This window comes from Merops nubicus, unplaced genomic scaffold (genome assembly GCF_000691845.1).
Source record: "Merops nubicus isolate BGI_N331 unplaced genomic scaffold, ASM69184v1 scaffold9403, whole genome shotgun sequence".
Classification (NCBI taxonomy): domain Eukaryota; kingdom Metazoa; phylum Chordata; class Aves; order Coraciiformes; family Meropidae; genus Merops; species Merops nubicus.
In genome coordinates, this window is record NW_008596856.1 from 1 (window position 1) to 20,408 (window position 20,408).

Genomic DNA, 20,408 nt, shown 5'->3' on the forward strand with positions numbered 1-20,408 from the left:
CCCGCGGCTACCTGGGGGACAAAGAAGGGGCTGGGACCACCTCTCTCCTTCGAGCACTGCTCTGTGTTTTCTCTCGGTTCAAAGGCGGGGGGGTGGAAAGCCGCTCCCCAAGCAGTTGGAGGCTTGTGGAGATCTCACTGGCCCTTGCAGGGAGAACCGTGCCGTGACCTTCGTTGTTCAGATGGTGCCAGCTTTGGTCTGGGCATCTCGGTGGTTTCTGGGCGTTGTGTAGCATGGCGCTGCGAGCACCTGCCTGCCCGGCAAAGGCACCCAGCGGTCCCCACGCAGCTCTCCCAAGCACCGGGGTGCGGTGTGGGCTGCTGGGTCTCCCACGCACCACTCGGGGAGATCCCTTTCATAGCACATCCTAGTCACAGAGACTCTGGTCGCTTCCAAATTCAAGTTTTCATCACGCCGTCATGACAACATAGGCCAGCTTCTGGCTCTGGGTACTTCTGAATCTTGTTTTCTTTGGCTAGGGAAAAAGACTTTGCTGTGCACTTGATGTAACTCTTGGGTTTACCTCCTAGGGGACAGTCAAGACAGTCAAACATCACACAGCCTTCTGACAGCTGCTAGTGTAGCAAAAAATATGTATGTTTTCCTCTGCTTTGCCAACTCTGAAAATTAGGTGACACTTGATGGACGTGCTTGTTTTTGTGGTATGAAAGCTTCTCAGTGCTGAGTGCTGTGAGGAGAAAGACTGGATTGCTCTCGGGGGTTTCTCTCTTCTAAGTGTGCATATGGATTTTATTTAGTGTTGTAAGGTAGGTGTGGTCATCATACTGAATTTATTAGCTTAATGAACATTAGGGAAGCAAGTACATATTGAAATTATTCTGGTCTCTTAAACTGCTATTATTAGTGAATGCAATTATACTTTGAGGGAGTTACAAACGCCTTCTCAGCACTGCAGCACACCTTTTTTTTTCGGTGGAGAAGAACTTCATTTTGTGCGCATCTTTATTTCCTACAGTGGGACTCAAACTTCTTTTAGTTTGGAACTTTATATTAGGAAATTTCTCTAATGGTTGCTTTTGTTTTACTCACGCAGGCAGTGCAGCCTGAGGAACTTAGCTCCCCCAGTCGATGTGAAAGTAAGAGAAACCAAGGTGCAGCAGATGAAGGAGAGGCATTGAGGTCAGCTGCTGGAGGCAACAGTGTCACCTTGAGCTACCCCAGCCCCCATCTCCATGCGTACAGCATCAAGAGCATGACAACGTTTCCGAATGGCTGTGGAAATGGCAGCGCCGTTACTTGCATAGTTATGGAAAATAAAGAGACCCAAAACCAGACTACCTGTGTCAGTCATAATGAAGGGTACAGCACCAGCAACAGTCACGAGGAGGAAATTCAAGAGGATAAACTCAGCCCTTCCAAAATCATGCGCTTTTTCACTACCCCTCGGAAACGGGCTAATTCCAGCTCTGACAGGCCTCGTTCTCTGGTTTTGATGGGCAACTCATCCACGTGGAATGCTTTGTCTTCCATCAGAAAAATGGGATCTTTCAAGAAGCTGAAATCTTCAGTTCTCCAAGGAATTCAGGCAAGGGAATGCTCAGACGTGTTAAATGATAATGGTGTAGGCAAACATAGTTCAAACGGGGCAGTGGTGCAAGTTCAGGCTAACAGGTATTCCTATGCAGGGCCTCTGCATGATTTCCAGAGCGCAGTGGATGGTTTAGCTTCTGACTGCTCTGATGTGGAGGAGAGCGACGAGTCCTTCCTGAGGAATACTCATCGCTCACGCAGCATCAGGAGGGCCTACGGTGCTGGACGCATAAACTTGCTCGACACGGATAAGCTTCAGAGTCATCACAACTGTACGAGGCCAACGTCCCCTGTCATTGCAGAGCCAAAGATATGTGAAATTTTGCTGAAAGACCCTGAAAACAACAGGATCATTTATCGGAGAAGCAAAAGTTCAGATAATTTGAACTTTCTGAAAAAAAGCTCCTTCAAAAGGAAGTCCACCTCAAACCTCAGTGACCTCAAGGTTGCAAATGAAAAAGAGATGCCAGCAAGGACTGTGAGTGTTACTTCTGCTGACTCGGACAAAACCGGAGGGAACCCTGAGAGGAGATCCAAGCGATGGAAGAGCCCTATCAGGGCAAAGGATTTTGACCGAGTTTTGAAACTTGTCAGTAATGTTACAGATGTTGCGTGGAAGAAGGATGGTCCGAAGAGCACGGCTCCTCCCAGTGAACAGTCCCTGAGAACAAGGTCAAACAGCAGACTGCACGATGACTACTCCCGCAGGGTTTCCAGCAGCACAGATCATGACAGAAAGAAATGCACCTCCCCGGTATCTAGCCCAGAGTCTTCCTTGCCAGGAACGCCTTGTCTGCAAAGCCCTGCTGTTGCTCAGGATAAAGAGGCTGAAGCAAATGTAGCTGTTGCTGTAGACAAAAGCCTCAGGACGTCATCTGGTATCCCAGACTCTGATAGCTTATCACCCACGCTGAATGACATTAGTCCATTTCCCAATGAAGTGTTTTATTCGGACTCGGATGAACCAAAAGCTAGCCAGCAGTTTACATATGAAGCTGAAAACCCTCATGTTCCAGTCAGACCGACTACTCCAAAGCCTCAAAGTCCCACTGCAGAGAAGGTCAAGTGCAATATGAATTTCCAATGCCCAGACCATCACAGCACGTTGTCACTGTGCTCGTCAGAGAGTGAGGAGAGAGCTGAGGTACCAGGGCTGAAGCTGGGCAGGAATCCTGTTTGCTTCCAAGACTCAGTGCAAACTGTGTTCTATGATGATGGAAACGAAGACAGTGGCATAAGCAGCCACTCTCAGCTGAGCCTCAATTTAGCCTCTGGTGCTGAAGAGAAAAAGGAAGAGGTAAGAAAGCAAGCAAAATCCTTTGGAACCTATATATAGCTCTGTCAATTTTTGTCTTTTTGGATACAAACAATGCAAAATTACTTGAATGCTCATGGCTTTTGCAGCTTGTTACTGCTAAAATATGCTGACAGCAATTATTTCCTTTCATATATTTTGTTTGGATGCTAGCGTCAAATTACTTTTTCCTTCTGCATTAATATCAAAGCAAGTTTTGACAGCAAAGCCATTCATGTACGTTTTCAAGGGCAGCTTATTGCACCCTGCAGATAGGTAGACCACCTTGTCATGTGGTCTTGCCAGATTTTCCAGCCTAAGCAGGGTCTGGCTGTGGTTCCTTCCAAGCTGAAGAGTCTCTCAAGAGTCTGTATATTTTGAAGTAATGTTGATTCAGTGTAAAGCACTTTGCCTGTGGAAGTCTTGCAGAGCATGGCAATATTTGTAAAGCAGTGCAGCGTGAAAGGCACAGTGCAGAGCTGTAAGTGTTCAGTTTTATCTGATGTTTGCAGTGTGCGGGGATGGCCATGCTGAGCCTAAACCTCATTTATTTGTCCGCCAATTTCAAACAGCAGTACTTTAGGTGCTAGGTTGAGTGTGTTGTCACTAATGTTTTGCTGAAGACATGCTTTGCTGCACTTAATGCATAATTTCAAACTGTCAGTAGATGGGTAGACAGATGCATTGCAGCACCTTTGAGGTAAGTTCACATAATAACCTCGTGCCCTTACCTAAAGCACCGTGTGAGTTGGCACTGGAGCAGTTGCAATGATTTGGCAGTGTTGGTGAAGAGTTGTCAGACATATCCTGCACTCCTCTGAAGGGGCATGGCTCACCTCAGCCCCAGCTGTGTACAGTAAAGTGATTTTGAGCTGCTCAGGGTGAGGCAGCAGAGAGGAGGGCTTGCTTCTCGTTGGGAAAAATACATCGAGGCAAAAACCACTCTGGATCTGTGTCAATATGGAAGACATTTATGAAATAAAGCTGACAGATCTCTTAAGCCACCTCAGTTTAACTAAAAGGATCTTATACCTCAGGTATGAGATAGACAAAGGCAATTGCTGAAGTTGCACAAACTTCAACCTTTAATGCTGTAAAACCTTATGATGTCTGTGAAGCTGTCTTTTAAAAGCCTGGCGTTGTTTTTGCAAACTAACTGTAAATGGTTACAGAGCTTATCCATATTGTTGTTCTGGAGAAAAGCAAGTTTGTTTACTGTAGTGCTTGCAGCAAGATTGGAAGAATAAACCCAATGTGTATAAATATTTGGTCTCTGAGGTTATTCCTCTTCTAGAGACCCAGAATTGCTCCAGCCATCCATCTTGTCCAAAACTCTCACTTAGGAGTGTATGCAACTCTTTTATGATGCTTGCACACAGAGCTCTAGTATGGTCAGTTGGATTTCTCAGGAATAAAATGGGAGGCAGAATGAATGCTACTCATCTACCATCTAGTGGTGATCTGCCATCATGACTCAAGAGAAATTCAGCTAGTCCCTCCCCTTGGCTCCTGACAAACCAGTACAGTTTTTAAATGAATGTGTACATTGGGTGGATAAAAGTTACTGCAGTTTTAGTTTTAATGCCACATTCTGTTATTATCTAACATGCAATTTAAACTTTCTCTTCATATTATAATATATTTTAGGTTATTTGTGAATGAATTTTAGTGCTCACTTCAGTTGTTTGAAGTACAGAGTGTGCACTGGTGGCAGCTCTGGGTTTGTGTGGTGGGCAGGTGGCTGGTGTGGGATGGAGCCCTGCAGGAGATGGAGGAAACGGTGGCCAGGGGATGGATGGACTCCTTGGCTGGTAGGGCAGCAGCGAGGGGCTGTACCCCCCTTCCCTCTGATGTGCACACTGCCTGGAGCCACTATGTGAGGCAAAACAACTGTGGCCACCCAAATGGTGCAGCTTGCATCCAGACCTCTTTCTGATCCAAAGAAGCAAAAGTTTCTGGATGTGGTAGCTGTGGATTGGAAGCAGGAGCTGTGCAGGACAGGATTTACTTCTGTCTTACTGTGCAAGGGGTGTATACTCGGTCTTGTTATTCCCCATCCCTGTTCCGTATCCTATACACAACCCTAAAGCAGTGGCACTCAGAGTGATTACAAAACAGGGAGAGTGGTATGGTTTCTCTCTACTATTTCCTCAGAGAGTTTCATTGCTAATTTCCTCCTCCTCTGCAGCATGCTTCCTTCACTGTGATTGTAGCTTGGGTACCAAAGATACTATGCCAGGTTATTTTTTAATTGGAGCTTATTCAGCCCGCAGGCACTTTTATGAATGCCTCATACTCACACAGTGAGGTCACTGAGTTTGAACTTTTGACTACATTTAATTTCTAACTCTAACTCACACATCCATATTGCAGAACTGCACCCAACCAGCAAGTTGTTCCTGTGACAGTCAAGCACTTAATTCCTTCTCAGCAATCATTGAGATGAGCCATGTAAATCCCAAATTTTTAAGATTTTATCTGAACTTTAAACACACTGTTTTGATGGACAAATCTGCAGTTTCCGTGTTTAATGCAAGATTTTTTGGTAGGGATTTCACATAAAAGCCAGTATGTATTCTAGTATACCCACTAAAATCTCTGTGGCTTGGAGACGTGTTTCAGTACAAAGCTTACAAGGTACTAAGCAGTCAGGCTCAGACCTGTTTTCCTTTCAGGACTGGTTGCCATAGCTAGAAGCAAATCTAGTTTATTCCCTTACCCACTCATCTAGTAGATTAGTTGGCAAATGAAGTCTGTGGGACTTGGTCCACCTCTGTATTTTCCCAAATGGGGAAACTAAACATTTCTCCTTTGTGTTCCTGCAACACTGTTAAGCTGATTCTGCAGTATTCACAAATAAATGGACAGACATCACACAAGGATGTCTGTCCATTTACCTGCATCGATATTTTGGGGTTTTCGCCCCCTATCTGATTCAGGCTTGAGATCCTGTCACTTCTGTCATTTTGTTGGTTTCCCCAAAATGCCAGATTTGGGCTGAAGCAGGGGTGGTGTTTGGCTGTCTCTGTTGTTTGTCCTGCCAGAGAGTTTGCTTCCCAGAGAAGAGCTAATTAAGTGCAGCCTAGTTCTGTGCCTCAGCATGAAGCTACAGAGCTGTGAGTGAGTCATCAAAGCTCATCTGTGACAGCCCATGCTTTATGCCACTGTCACTTACGTTCAGTAGGTTGCTTTTAAATATATCAAGAGATAATTAAGTACAAGTTTGTATTTGGACTGTTTTGCATAGTCTCTACTTTGCTGAAGAAGAGTCCTGTGTCACTTCAAGCAACAAAAATGTAAACTCTTAGGTTTGGACTGGCATGTGTCAGACACAAAGGCGGTCTAAATAAAACACTGTTCTGAATTTGTTACAAAAAAAGACAAATCAAGTTATTTAATGTTTCATCCAGTCTTTCATAAGCTCTTAGAGCACCTGCTCTTTATGTTGCCTTGCTGGCATTTGGCTTCACAGTCCACCAGACATTTTATTACTGAAATACCTTATCTTCATGACTATAAGTGAATGATAAATTACAGTAAAGAGGTAACTCTGCCTCTTCTACCCTAATTAGGGTTGAGTCACATTTTGTAGGCAGTATTTTAAATTCTCAGAGACATGTCTGTTAACTCGTTTATGTTTGTGCTGTGCAAAAGCCAGTGGTCCCAACTGATCCACACTGTGCAGTCAACCAGTGCTCAGCTGCTGGCAGGGTTGAGCTCTGTCCCACACAGCTTGCTGGGTTCTGTATATTGAGGACAGATGTTCTCAACCTAGGATGTGGTTTATGGAGGCAAAGAGGAAGACAATCTGTATGAGTGTGAATATGGAAAGGTTTCATCTCTGCCCTCACTGTTCATCCTCCTTATTTCTTCCTTCAGAAAGTTTCCTCACAGTGGAGGAGCAAAGCATAGAGGCTGTGGTTCGATACTTACAAGGAGCATGCAGCAGCCAGGAGCTGAGCATGGGCATTGTTGGTACCTACCACAAGCTCCTGAGTGCTGTGGGGCTGGGCATGAGCACACATTCTGGGAGCTAGCTGGTTTCAGCTCTCTAAACAGTTCTTTTTGGATTTATTCACCTCTGGGTCATCCACATGCAGTTTAGAGTGTGGCTTAATCACTTTAATCTGCATAACTGGAAATGTGCTAAACTGTGAAGGATAATTAGGTAAAGTAAATAAGGGGGGAACTTCTTAAACTGGGTTTTCTCCTATAGGGTTAGAGATTTGGAGTGAGGGCTTACCACTCCAGTGGCACTCTGATCTTGCTGGCTACGGTGCATGGGGGCAGAGGAGCAGAACACTGTAATGGACTTTCTACAGCATCTCTGACACCCAACTGAGGTTTCGGTTAGACTGAGTGACATTGGATTTACACTAAACCCTATGAGCTGCTCTACAGAAGTCAGGATATATTCACACAGTGTGTCCACAGTTGCTCAAAGAGTGACTTCCAGGAAGGCTTGCCAAGAGCTAAAGCAGAAACCTTTAGCTGCCCATTGCTACAAACCCAAGGCTGCTCCCCTCCCCTGCTGCACTGGTGCTCCTCTGCCTTCCTAGAGTGTGGTATTTGGCTGCTGTAGCTCCCTTCTGACACCTCAGTAATACCCAGGTGCTGCTTACCCTGGGATAGGAGTAATAGTACTCCAGAGGGTGGAACAGCACTTCTGGCCATGTAATATGATTTTTACATTGAGCATGGTGTTGGGTTGTCAGCACTGAAAGTGCATCTCCGTGCTACGAGGTTGCAGTGTCCAGACTGAGCAGAGGCAGCTGCAGCTTCCTCTGAGATAATCTGTGTTTCCCCTTTCTGGCATCCGGAGGCTGCTGTGCTGCTCCTGGTACCAGGATGCTGAGCAGGATGCTGTGGCAGGCTAGGAGAATGGCCGGGTGCTGGACGAGCCAGAACACAGCAGCTTTGAGTCTTCCTACACCAAGCTCAACCACAGCAGCCTCACCCTTACTTCATGCTCTAGGAAGTACTAGTTTGCAGACATGGAGTTGCCCAAGGCAGCTCCACCCGACACAAGCTTGTGACTCAGTTTGTGACTGCTGCTGGGATCTGCCCAGTGGCTGGGCTTGGGCAGGGGCAGTGAGGCTTGGCTCTGAAGGGTGAGAGAGGGAGGAAGCAGAGGACCTCTGCCTGGAGAGACACTGAAGAGACACAAAGGCCTATGGCTTTTTATATTCTGCTTTGTTAGCATAAAGTTCCACTTTGAACCGGTGGTTATCGTCTGGCTTTTGAGGTTCACCAGTGGATATTACGAAGACAGCCAGGAAAAAGTTGCTTATTTTGCTAAATAAAAGGAAAATGGATTTTTGTTAGACCTGTTACTTGATCTCGGGTGTTCTGAACGGATTTAGAAATTATTTAGGGATTTGTTTAGAGATTGTCAATGCCTGTACATCTTCTAAAAAGAGGCAAAGGCTATGAATACTACTTTACTATACACTACATGCTTGCTGTTCCAGTTCAGATGCTTGTAATAAAGAAGGGACAACATTAAAGCATCACCCAGCTATCCCCAAGTATCAGTCACCAGAAAACTAGTGGAAACAGTGTTCTGGTTTTAGCATGCTTGCATTTTTATATGACTGATGAGATTATTTCTGCAAAGCAAATACGTTTCCCTGCAAACTCCCCTATGCTAGCTGGAAATATGTCAGCTGATTTAGTTTAGGAAATGAGTTAGAGGACAGGACGAAGGAAATCCTTGAGGCTGAAGAACAGATTTGAGAGTCATGAGATCCGTTTGTCATTTCCAGTTCAGCCCTATGCTTCCTCTGTGACTTACTGGACCTAATTGCTTTGTGTCTTCTCCTTACCTGTGAAATGTGTCTCTTATCAAGGTAAACTCACTAATCTTGGTAAGGCATGTTGCTGAGAGGGAAAGCATTATGCTTGTTGATTATGATAAGCAGGCTTTCGAAGACCAGGTGAAATGAAACAAACCTGCATTAAAAATGCCTTAGAAATATATGTCTAAATTTTGGCTTGGATTGTATCTATATAGCCTGATGTTTTAATGCAGTTTTACAGGTGTATTTATTAGAACACAACAATTGATTTAGTGTCAACAAATTGCAAGAGTAGAATTACAAAATTTTTTTCCAGTTTCTAAAACTTCCCAAATGAATGCTGCACCACAATAGTTTCTGTTGCTAATGGGGATTGATTTTACCATATTATAAGGCACAATAATGTAGTTTTACTTTATTACAATGCATAGTATTCCCTACATCCATTCTAAGAGCTTGACTAGTAGAATGCAGTGGTATACCTTTAGGGGGTCCCCTTTGGAAGCACAGCACTGCAAATTTTTAAACTGTGGGTCCACCCAATTTCATTTTTTTTGGGGGGGGGTATATGAAGAAAAGGCAGATTATCTTGCCAAAATGTTTACAACTTCAAATCAGCTAAAATTTATTTTAAATTTTGAATATGTTTATATTAGTTTGATTTCTGCTTTGCTTCTTTGTATAGGTGCAAATGCATGTGTTCTTAAATATTTTTTTTGCATTTATTTCACAGATAATATTCTCCTGGTCGACCACTGGTTGACTCCCATTATGTTTTCTAGGGACAGAGAATCAATGCATTTATTTGAGGTCTGTGCAAAGACAATTAACAAGAAAAGATGCTAGTGGCAGAGGGATGTAAAAAAAAAGAATATAGTACAATTTACATTTAATTAAAAAGGAATAGATGGAAATTTTTTTCCTCTAAGTGAATTGACTGATTTAGTAATTCTAGTTAGTTTTTGATAGAAGATGCAAACGCTCACTGAATGAATATTTTTTTTCTACAGTAAAAGCAATCATTTCCATAATAACTATGGCTGTGACGGTATCCCTGTTGGAAATTGTCAGCCTGTTTGATCAACAGGGAATCACTGGGCTCTCATAACACTTTAGGATCTTTTTATAAAATCCAGAAAGAAAGCAATACATATATTTTCTCTAGGAGGCTGTATTGTATCTGGAGTCTCATAATCTCTGTGTCTGTCACAACAGTTTGCAAACAAAAATATTGATCATGTCCATGAAACGTAAAACAAACTTTTGACCTCAGTTAGCAGTGATGATAAATGAACTTCCACTAATGCTCCTGCACTGCTATTAAGCAACAAGTGCAGAGGTTGCCTTTTATCTTGTACCTAGGTGGAGACAAGTTGTCCAGACTTTTGCTCTGTTTAAGTAAAGGTGATAAAATAATTTATGGCCACTAGATCATGATCACTTGGTCCTTTATGTTTTTGGTGGCTTAGGTGAACTGAAAAATTAATTCTAATATTACCACTGATATCCTAGCATTAGACAGTTACTGTGATATGCAGAAATATCGGCTATGTAATAGCCACCAATTATAATACTGGCATATAGCTGTATAAGAAGTTTGTACGTTTTTATATAGACCCTTAAATATCCACAGAAATGGGTACTTGTGACCACAAGACAGAGGTACCTACGTGACTAGCACAAATATTGTGAAGCTTTTAAGCTTTGTTATTTACAGAAGAACATGACTGAATATCCATCACAGGTTTTCACTGAGAATATGTAGTAATTTTGTTCTGAAAGTTTTCAGCATACTCAGGTTTTTCTTGTAACTCACTCCCAGCGAGAATTGTCGTCTGTGTAATTTATCAGAACTTTTTATAAATTGCATGTGGCAATTAATATGCATTTCTTGCAGACATTATTAGGTTTTGATTATCTCCTTTCTCTAGAAAAAAGCAGCTGTAGTTTCAGCAAGGCTGCATTTCAGCCAGACCGAGCTGAAAGTATAGAGATACCAAAAGAAGCAGCACTGCAACTTATTGTGGAGCTAAGGAGGGGGAAAAAAAGGCAAGAGGAGACCAGGATGCTCTTTTCCTTGGACATCATCAAGGCTGGTGGCCCTTGCGCAAGAGGCACCTACCTGTGACTTCTCAGCAGATTGCCAGGTAGAAAAATCTTTCAGGAGATTTGTGTCCCCTTATACTGCTATGCTTGTCTATATGTATTCGTTATGAAAAATTAATTGCATTGGTACATTTACAACATAAAAATAACACTTAAAAAATCCAAATAGGTGATGGTAGGGTTTGGAATGAAGATTAGAGGGCAGGGAACTGTGACAATGTTCACAGACATCGACAGGTTTATAGAGGTGATTTTATTTTCATTAGGGAGTTCGTTGGCATAAACACATAAACAAAAAGTCACCCAGGGGTTGTCTTTCCTTCGCCATCGTGGTGGCAGCAGTATGTCAGCCCTCACAAGCATACCAACAGCAGTGGCAAGCTGACCAGCAGCAGCCTAATTTAAGTTGGAAATCGAGTTTGGGCTTTTTCTGCAGTGGAGGGTATGGTCAGGTATAGGATGAAGCATTATTCAGGGTTGGTGTAACTGCCAGCAAAAGTTCTGCCATGCAATTTCAGGTACTGGCAGGGGTTTTTTTGCCATTTCATTGGCAAAAGCTGCATCCATATAAGCAACATTTTATCAGTACTGTACAGATCAGTTCTCATGCTTCTTGAGCAGTGCTCCCTCTGAAGACAATTTTGGGTGCTGAGTTTATTAAATAGACACTGTAGTCTTGAGTAGTAAGTGCGGAACCTGGCTCTCCTCTGGCTTTAAAGGCTAAGCTCAGATTCCTGTGGTTAAACACCTGATGCTGCTGTTGATTACATTGGTATTAATGAGTAACAGGGAATGTCAATAGCAGCCGTGTGATATTAAATGAAATGAGGTTCTGCCAGTGCCAGGTCGAGTTGAATGAGGTCATGATCAAGTCCTTGAAGCTGCTCTACCTGGATTGGGATGAAAGCAACCTGGGCCCAGGCAAAGGAGAGACTGAGTCTGTCTGGGCTCAGGCTCTGCAGAGTAGTAGTCTGCTTGGGAGCAGCCTGGTCGGTGTGGTCAGGGGGCCCCTGGGGAGCACGTCTGAAAGTGGCACTTAGAACTGAGCCCACAGTGCCGTGAGGGGCACAGCTGGCAAGCGTGCTGTGAGGCAGCTGCACCTGGCTTGAGCAGCAGCTGGGGGTGCAGCAGGGCTCCCACAGCGCTGGGGCACACGGCTGTAGTGCCGGCTGTATCTGCGTGCCCTCAGGCTTGACACCCACTCCTGGCTGTGGTGCTCTGCAGGCCTGGCTGGCGCTCTTCTCTGGAGGCTCAACTCAACTGCCTGAACAGAAGCACCCACTGCTGCTGGAGTGCCCTGACTGGTTCCTCCTTATCTCCAGGGACTACTTCTGGACGGCCCAGGCCTCCCATAGGTCCTGTGTCATACTTGCATGGCGCATGGGACGTGGAGATATTTTAGATCCCTTAGGACATTTGAAATGGGCCTGGGTGCCTATGTTCAGGCAAAAAAAAATCACCCAAGGTTTCTACAGGCTATGATGACAGCTTTGACGTCTAGCTAACATGGAAACACCTCCACTGCAGGCATGAAAATTTGTGTGTGGGAGTCTGGAGCCAAATCCCACCCAAAGAGTGACATACTACATGGGAACAATAGCAAATGAAAGTGTAGCCTGGATCAGAATGTTAATGTTAAATGTTGTGTTTGTAGATACACTGCAGTCAGGAAGAAGGAAAATTGTTGAAATAAAAACTATTTAACTAATATGATGTAATAGGAATTTGTGTAGCATGATAAAATTAATTTGTTTTCATCAGTATAAATAACTAGAGCTGTTTGTGTTTACAGTCTAGAAGAATTTAGATGAGGATGCAGCCTGGGAGACAAGATAAATAGTCTTGACTGCTAGCATTGGTTATCCTGTGCTGTTGCTGGACTAGCAGGTGTGAATTTCAGAAAATTCAGTATAGATTCAGGTTAGACCTTTACTTCTCAGAAATCTTGACACTCCTTAAGATTTTTGACCAATGCGTGTAATGCGTGAGTCAGTGCATGACATTTTGGTTTTAAATGGAGTCCCATGTGTATGTCTACTGATCACCAATAATAATATAACGTAAACCTGATGTCACTCATAAAGGATTAATCAAGAGAAGGTAATTTGAGGTCAGCGGTGCTACACTGGTATAAAGCCAAATGGAACAAAATTTTTTCTTCAGAATTTTTTCGTTGATGTCAAGGATCACAATTATGCTTAAGTGAATGCAGTACTGGAGCCTGTCGGTTGTGTGCTGGCTCTTTTGTTGCTACTAGTAAGTGGTCACTTGATCAGGTCCTGCTTGAGTAGGTCACTTAAGAGGAATGTGAGGTTATCAGTGTGGTTTCCTCTGATTTTTGCTATGACAGGATTACATTTTCTGTTTTATTAGTATTCTTCAGTGCAGTTTATAGATCTAAGCCTAAAAATACACGTCCTTCAGCATTGTTTTTTTGCACAGCAGAGATTAATCCAGCTGTAATTTGGATCACTACTGTAGGTGGAGTGCTGCAGAAGGAGAGTTATTGCTCAAGATAAGGGTGTAAAAAGCTGATTAGGAGATGACATGTGACGTGTCCTTCCCTCAGTCTAAAAGTACAGGATCATGGGATGAACTTGGTCTGACTGGTTAGGCAGAGTGTTCTCACATTTGTAGCTCTTACGGACAAGACTTTGCAAAACAAAACCATGAAATGGCTCTCATGAGCTCCTTTCTCAGTCATTGCATATGTGGAGACCCTTTACCTGTGTCTGACTCTGAGGTAAGAACTTTATGTGACTGATGATTTGGCTGCTCTGGCCTTGGAGGGGCTGTGTTTAGGGGACAGCTTTGCTGAAGCTTTGTCGATGCACCAGCCAGGGAGTCACGTCCTACTGAATTGCTTATACTATAAAAAACTGGTCCTGACTAAACTCTGCAGAGACAACTGTGACTCCATAGAAATCAGAAGTTATGCAAGTAGTCTATTTAGAATAAATTTCATGCTGTAAGTGATATAATTGAATGTAGAGAGATGTATGACTTTGATCATTGTTCATACCTTAGTTGCAGGAATCATGTTAAAATGCTGACTGTTTAATAACTGCCTACTAGCTAAAATGCTTTCATACAGTGCAATTTGTCTTAGGCTGTCTTTCAAACAAAAAGCAAAATCTGCTCACTCTATGGAATCATAGAATAATTTAAGTTGGAAAAGAATTTCAAGATCATCATGTGGCCTTTGAAAAAAAAGCTCATCAGACTTGTTGTGGCCTGGTTGAACACAGTAGGTGGAAAAGAAGATGACAGAAGATAAGTCCTCTTTCCCAGGAATCATTGTAAAAAGCTGATTCCGGGCTGCATGTTTGCCTTGAATATATGCAATACCTGAAAAAACTTCATCCAGACTGAGATCAATAAATGTAGCCAGAGCCAGACAATGATACCTCTCTTTTTTGGAATACTTACTAGCTTTGAACTTTGTCAGAAATGCAATTGAACAATCTAATGATACCCTAATAAAGAAGTATGCTGTTGTGTTTTTGTTTTTTTTAAATAAATATTTAGGATTAGTTTGTAATTTGTGTGAGAACTTGGGGCAGGGTTCACTTGCTCAGCAGTGCTCTGGAGTTTGTCATTCACTCTGTCAGGCATTCATGCAAGCTGCCACCCAGCCAGAAACACCCATCTCTTCTTTTCTCTGTTTCTGTTCTGTTTTTTTATAGAGAGCCCAGGAAGAGCCAAGGAAATGTTGAGAATTTGGAAATTTAAGGGAAAAGTGAATATAACATTTTATGTACAATATTTTTTTCTGAAAAACTGCAAAGGTTTTGCTAGGAAAGTTTAAAGCAGTATTACTCCAAATGTATGGAAAACCTCTAAAATGTTCCCTCTGACAAGTATTTCAGTTGAGATCGTTTTATTTCCAAATTTGTAGTATCAGTGCAATTATGATGCCTGTAGACATTAAGCTCTGTGATCCAGATGTGCTGTTAAATAGGAACAACATGCTAATTTGCCAAGCGTCCTCTCTAAAAATATCATTTTTTTCCTGTATTTGTGTTATAATGTACCTCTGGTCCTAGTCCGTATGACTGTAACCTCCTTGAGCGTATAGAAAATGAGCTTCTCCCTTCCAAACTGGATGATCTCGCTCACCCAATTCTCACATGGCTGCACAATCTCTAGATCTGACCCAGATGAGAGTGTGGGGGTGTGTGTGGTAGGAGGGGGTGCGACTGCCCACTTTGGTATCGGCTTACAGTTAGGTGGGGTGGCAACCAGCCAGGCTGCTGCCTTACTGATCATTCCCATCACTGAGCAGAGTTAAGGCAAGGAATATCACAGAATCAGAGAGCGGTTTAGGTTGGAAGGGGCCTTTGAAGGTCATGCAGTCCAACTCCCCTGCCAAGGGCAGGGACATCTCACTAAATCAGGTTGCTCAAAGCCCCTTCCAGCCTGGCCTTGAACACTTCCAGGGAGGGGACACCCGCAGTTTCTCCAGGCAGCCTGTTCCTCTATCTCACCACCATCAGCATAAAAAAATTTCTTTCTTGTGCCCAATCTAAACCTGCCCTCTTCCACTGCAAAATCGTTACCCCTTGTCCTGCCACTACAGGCCTTGATAAGAAGTCCAGAACACAGTGTGTTGGCTGAATTATTTTTACCTGTGTTACATATACCATATATCCTACTTGTGCACAGGAACAGGTCCTGTGAGTGCCAGATCTGTCTTGCCAAGACGTCATTCAGTGAATTCAGTGTTTATGATAGGTCCTGTCTGTACTGCCAAGTTAATAGGTGAGTTTTTAGTGTTATTAGTAATGTTTGTCTAAGAGATATTGTGGGTTACTCAGAACAAACATCACGATGTCTTTCCTTTGCAAAGCTACTCTCTTCCTGAATTGTCAGTTGCATTTGCTGTATTTATAATAACTCTGTTTTTACCAATGCTAAGTTGATCTGTCATATGAAAAACTCACAAATGGTTAACTGTCAGAAAATTCTGTGGCTTATTTGACTTGTTCACATTTAAAAAGGTTGTTTCTGATGACCAGTGGAAGAGGTCTCCATCCCAGGATGAAGAAAAGGCAGACACACAAAAGGTCACACACAGGAGGTGGGGCTCTGGAAAAAGATCTCGTCCCAGACCTCTGTCAGACTATGGCCAAATGGCAATCAGAAGTTTCTCTATACCAGAAGATGCAGTTGCGGTGGAGTCTCAGAAGACAGACTGCACGGATGGAGAAAATCAGCCAGGACTGGCTTCCCCCAGGTCTGTGATCCAAAGCAACACAGTAGGCTGCCACCGGGGGCGAAAAAGAAGACCCATCTCCGTGATAGGTGGGGTCAGTTTCTATGGAAGCGGTCCGGCGGAAGAGATAGAAGGTCTGCTGACACAAGTAAGATAAGAGATGTGCTCTCTGCAAACTGCAAAGGCCCTTTCACTTCCTTGTCTCTATCTTCAGTCTAGAAAATCAAGATGCTTCCTTCTCTTCCTTCCCTTTCGTCAAGCTGACATCATGTACTTACAATTCTGCTTTCCTGGTCACTAATTACTTTGTCTTGTTGTTAAAAAAACAAACCAGCATGGAATAAAACTGATGCTGACTTTGGGATAATCTTTTCTGTGTTGTAAATTAACCTCATTTCTTTCTTGGAATGGTCATTATGTCTCATTGGTATGTAAGAACTCATTTGTGTGTAATACAGCTGTGTGTTTCGTCTCCTGACACAGTGTAGGGCCTGAGGGACAGAGGAGTACAAATATATTAATAACGACACATTATTTATTGATATTTTCAAATTCTCCAAACCCAGGCCTGTTCAAAACCTATGGCATTAGCTGTGGCATTCAAAATCCTGGTATTGGCATAGCAAGAACACTTAAAGTTAATAAGGACATTGCTTAAGAAAACTGGTAATAAATTGAGAAATTAATGAAATAAAGAATCCAAGAGAACTGGCAATATGAATAAAAAGTTTATTTGTGTTCTGCTAAATTTACCTGATGGAATGAAAATAGGAAGCCTATAAGAAAACAGCATGTGATAGAATTAACACTTGAGAAATACCAATATAATTACTTGCCGTCTCTCGTGGCTTAGGTAAGAGAGTAAGAAAAAAAATAATTTTGATAGATAGAAATAGCTCTTTTTTCCCTGGAGTGGGTACAATGTGTAGGGGAACTTACTGCTGTGTTGGTAGTGGTGGCCCTGTCTTGCAGTTGATTACAGACCTTCAGATGCAGGGGCTTTACAACACTGCACTGATCAGGTGTTTTCCACTTCCCAGAAAAGCTGGAGGACTCCTACCTAAAACAGTTCTCAAGCTGATAAAGCAACAAAAAAAAAAGAAAAGAATAATATTTACATCTTCAAAAAATGTGATTCTAGTGGTTATTAAGGGAATTCAAATCCTCTTAATCTTTCTTATGCCACGTGATCTGCTGGGAAGTTCAGTGGTGCGCCCGGACTGAAATCAAGTGCTGAAGCAATGGCAGGTTTTTCAGTCTCCTGTGAAGAGAGTTTGAATTTTTTTTTTTTTACATGTACATTGTTACTGTATATTGCACATTTTTTTCCTTGTAAGTCCTTGATGAGAAAATACATCTTGAAGCAAAACTCCAGCTGAAGGCACTGAACCTTTTACCCAGTCAAAAGTCATAGTTTCAAACCCTATATAACTGGGACATTTTAAAATTAATTTTATCACTCCTTAGCTTGGAGGGAAAAAAAGAGGAAAAGTATTATAAATTCTAGGCCATCTTACTCAGAATAATAGATGGATTTCAAAGGATAGTAAGTATCAGCGACCCAATAAGTAATGATCCTTGCACCATAGAAAGTGATTTAACACTCTCCATGCCCTTCATTTACTGCTGAAAACAAATGGATCTCTTTTCAAACCTTGCTTGCATCAGCTTATTAACGGAGGCACGTGCATCAAGGCAGCTACTTGAGTTGACTCTTTCCATGCTCCGATGCTGCCTCAAGGGCTGGCCGGAGTTAAATGAGCACACTGTTGGATCACTGTGGTCAGGACCAAAACTACGGAGTATTCCTAGTGAGGGTACGTTTTTAACCCAAATGATGGTCTTCCCAGGCCTGCCACTGAGTAACAGCACATCCTTGTCTGTCCAAGGATTGTATCTACACTGAAGCCTTACAAGAAGAACTGAATTGCTCAGAAATAAATAGCTTTGTTGCTTAATCAGTCAGTGATTTGTATATAGTAACAGCTATCACTTCTATTAGCTATTTGATGCGATATATTTGACTTACTCTTTGTGGTGCTACTCAGTGACAGGATCCTGGTATATTGCTAAAGCACTGAGGAAATGAGGTTTAAAGATGAGGTTGTAGTTAAATCCTATTCAATACACACTGAGGTTTTGGCAGTCGTATTAGAAACTAAATTTGCAGCTGGAATGTAAAATAGGAGTGAGGAAGCAGGAATACATATGCTAAAAGTATGTGCAGCTTTCAAAGACTGGCCTTCACATTGGTGATTTTTTTCTTAAAAGCTTTGAAAACCCACGGGAATATTTGAAACCTATAGTGCTAAGTCCTTGTTTGTGGTGTTTTATTTTGGTCTGACAGCTTAGGTGTGAGAAAACATTTTCAAACTATGCTAAGTCACTGACTTCATAACAGAGTGTCAAGAGATAGTTCATTGAAGAACCATCCCTGGTGTTTCAGATTACTTAATAGAAGGGCCTATGAACAATAACAACTGAAAGAGAAGAGATCTAGAGATGAGTTTTTCTGAAGTTTGTGTGCTGAGATCTGACTGTTAAATGCTGAATGTTTATGCAAGGTCATTCAGCCTGGCTAATATGGAGTTGTTCGGGGATGACATAAAATTAGACTCAATTTGCAAATAAACCAGGGGTAAGTTCTCTAATCATAGTTAAGCAAATGAATGATTTAACTGAAGAAAATGGCTTCTAGATGAAGTTAGAAGTAAACTATCTTTTTAACGAGACTCCTGGGAACCTCGGAGAAGCGGATCATTTAGACAATTATTTTTGTCTTGTAAAGTATGTTTGTTTTATCTAAAAGAAATGCATTTATTTGAAGAAAGCAAACATCCCAGGAAACAGACACAACTTCCAGCTGTAGCTTTTTGGGTCCTTGGCTCACCTGGGTTTTCTTTCAGACGTGTTTACAACGCCAGCCTGCATGGTGCAGGATGTTCCCAAAGCAGTTTGGTCCCAGAGCATTTGGGCATGGAGGATTACAAGATGAAAGTTACAGTGTATCTGATTAGAGCAGAAGGCTAAGGAGTTTTTAATTAACAGAGAACTGTAACGTAATGAAATATTTTCTGTGATGCTGGTGGATATGGAGTGCAGTGTTCAAGTGATGTTGCTTCAAAGTGGGGGATTTTACTGCTGGACTATCTGAAGAGACCTTACTTCATACCTTTGAAGCTTTGCTCAGTGGGACTTGCTGGTAGCTTTACTAATACTGGATTTTCCTGTTTTTTTCTGCAGCCTGTAGCACGGCCGCCCGTTCCTGCGCACCAGGTCCCCCCTTACAAAGCTGTTTCAGCCAGGTTCCGGCCGCTCACCTTTTCACAAAGTACCCCCATTGGCCTGGACCGCGTTGGGCGAAGGCGGCAGATGAGAACGGCTAACGGTAAGATGAGCAAGTCTTTTTAACTTCATAGATCTCACCTTCACACCCCAGCTTGGTCAGGAAGTAGATTATAGTGTGGAACACAAAAGGCTGCAGACCAGCTCAGTGACCAAGTAGTACCCAGCTCAGTGGCTTTGTTTGGTGAGTTTCTCGTTAGTAGCTGCTGTGTTCACGTAGAACTTGTTTATCACATCTACTGTTTGACAATGCTATGGTTTATTCTTCTGTACCACTTACACTCCTGTATTTTCCACTCTGTTCATGTATTTGACTGAAGATATTAGAATATGAAGGAGGCAGGGTCTAATATGCTTGAGTTCATACCCAAAACATAGCCACAGCACAGATGTATTTCTAATTTTCTGTTTGCTATGCATTCAGCTTAAGTACCTAGATAGGCAAATAATAAATAGTAACAAGTAAATAATTAAGTAGCTTGTTGCAGAGAACTGTATGCAATTGCAGTTGCTTACTCACTGATGAGCGTAGCCCAGACAGGGTTCTGGCAGATGATGGCAGGTGCTTGGAAAAGACTGCCTTTTTGGAAGCATTACCCATTATCAGACTTTCTGATGTGCTCTGTGTGTTCTTGCTCTAATTGTTTAGCATGCAATGCTATCTTGAGTTAATAGAAGTCATATCTAGCATTAGTGGAACCTTTCTTGGCAGGTGGGACCAGAAGAACCTGGAGGAATTCCATTTGTGTTCTTTCAGATCACTGTGAGCATAATCTGAATAGTTAGTCGTGTTTCATCAGCAAGGGGTCAGAAATAAAAGCAAAATTTTCACCTCATATCCTTCACTGTTACTAGTGAACAAAACACTACTGGGAACTTCTCTGCATCTCTGTGGAGTGAGTGAGGGTGTATAGATCAGGGCTTGCCATGACTAAAGTAGGAAACTTAATAAAGAAGCATTGAAAACACTATTAAAATCACGTTTACTAGCCAGTACTTGGCTTTTACAGTTCTAAACTAAGTTTTAGCTGCAATGATGCTCAAATTCTGCTCAAAAAATCCCTCAACTACAAAATAATTTATATAAGAACATGCTAGA

General features: G+C 42.4%; 1 protein-coding gene across 1 annotated transcript; it reads left to right on the forward strand.

The window, feature by feature from the left end:
- Positions 1–233: 233 nt before the first annotated feature.
- LOC103769322 lies at positions 234–19,352 on the forward strand (the record flags this gene model as incomplete). The annotated part of the gene is made up of 4 exons (XM_008936508.1): positions 234–305; positions 1,055–2,848; positions 15,750–16,112; positions 19,208–19,352. Coding segments are annotated over exons 1-4 (2,374 nt in total), but the record flags the coding sequence as incomplete, so codon positions are not given.
- Between the last annotated feature and the right edge of the window lie 1,056 nt (positions 19,353–20,408).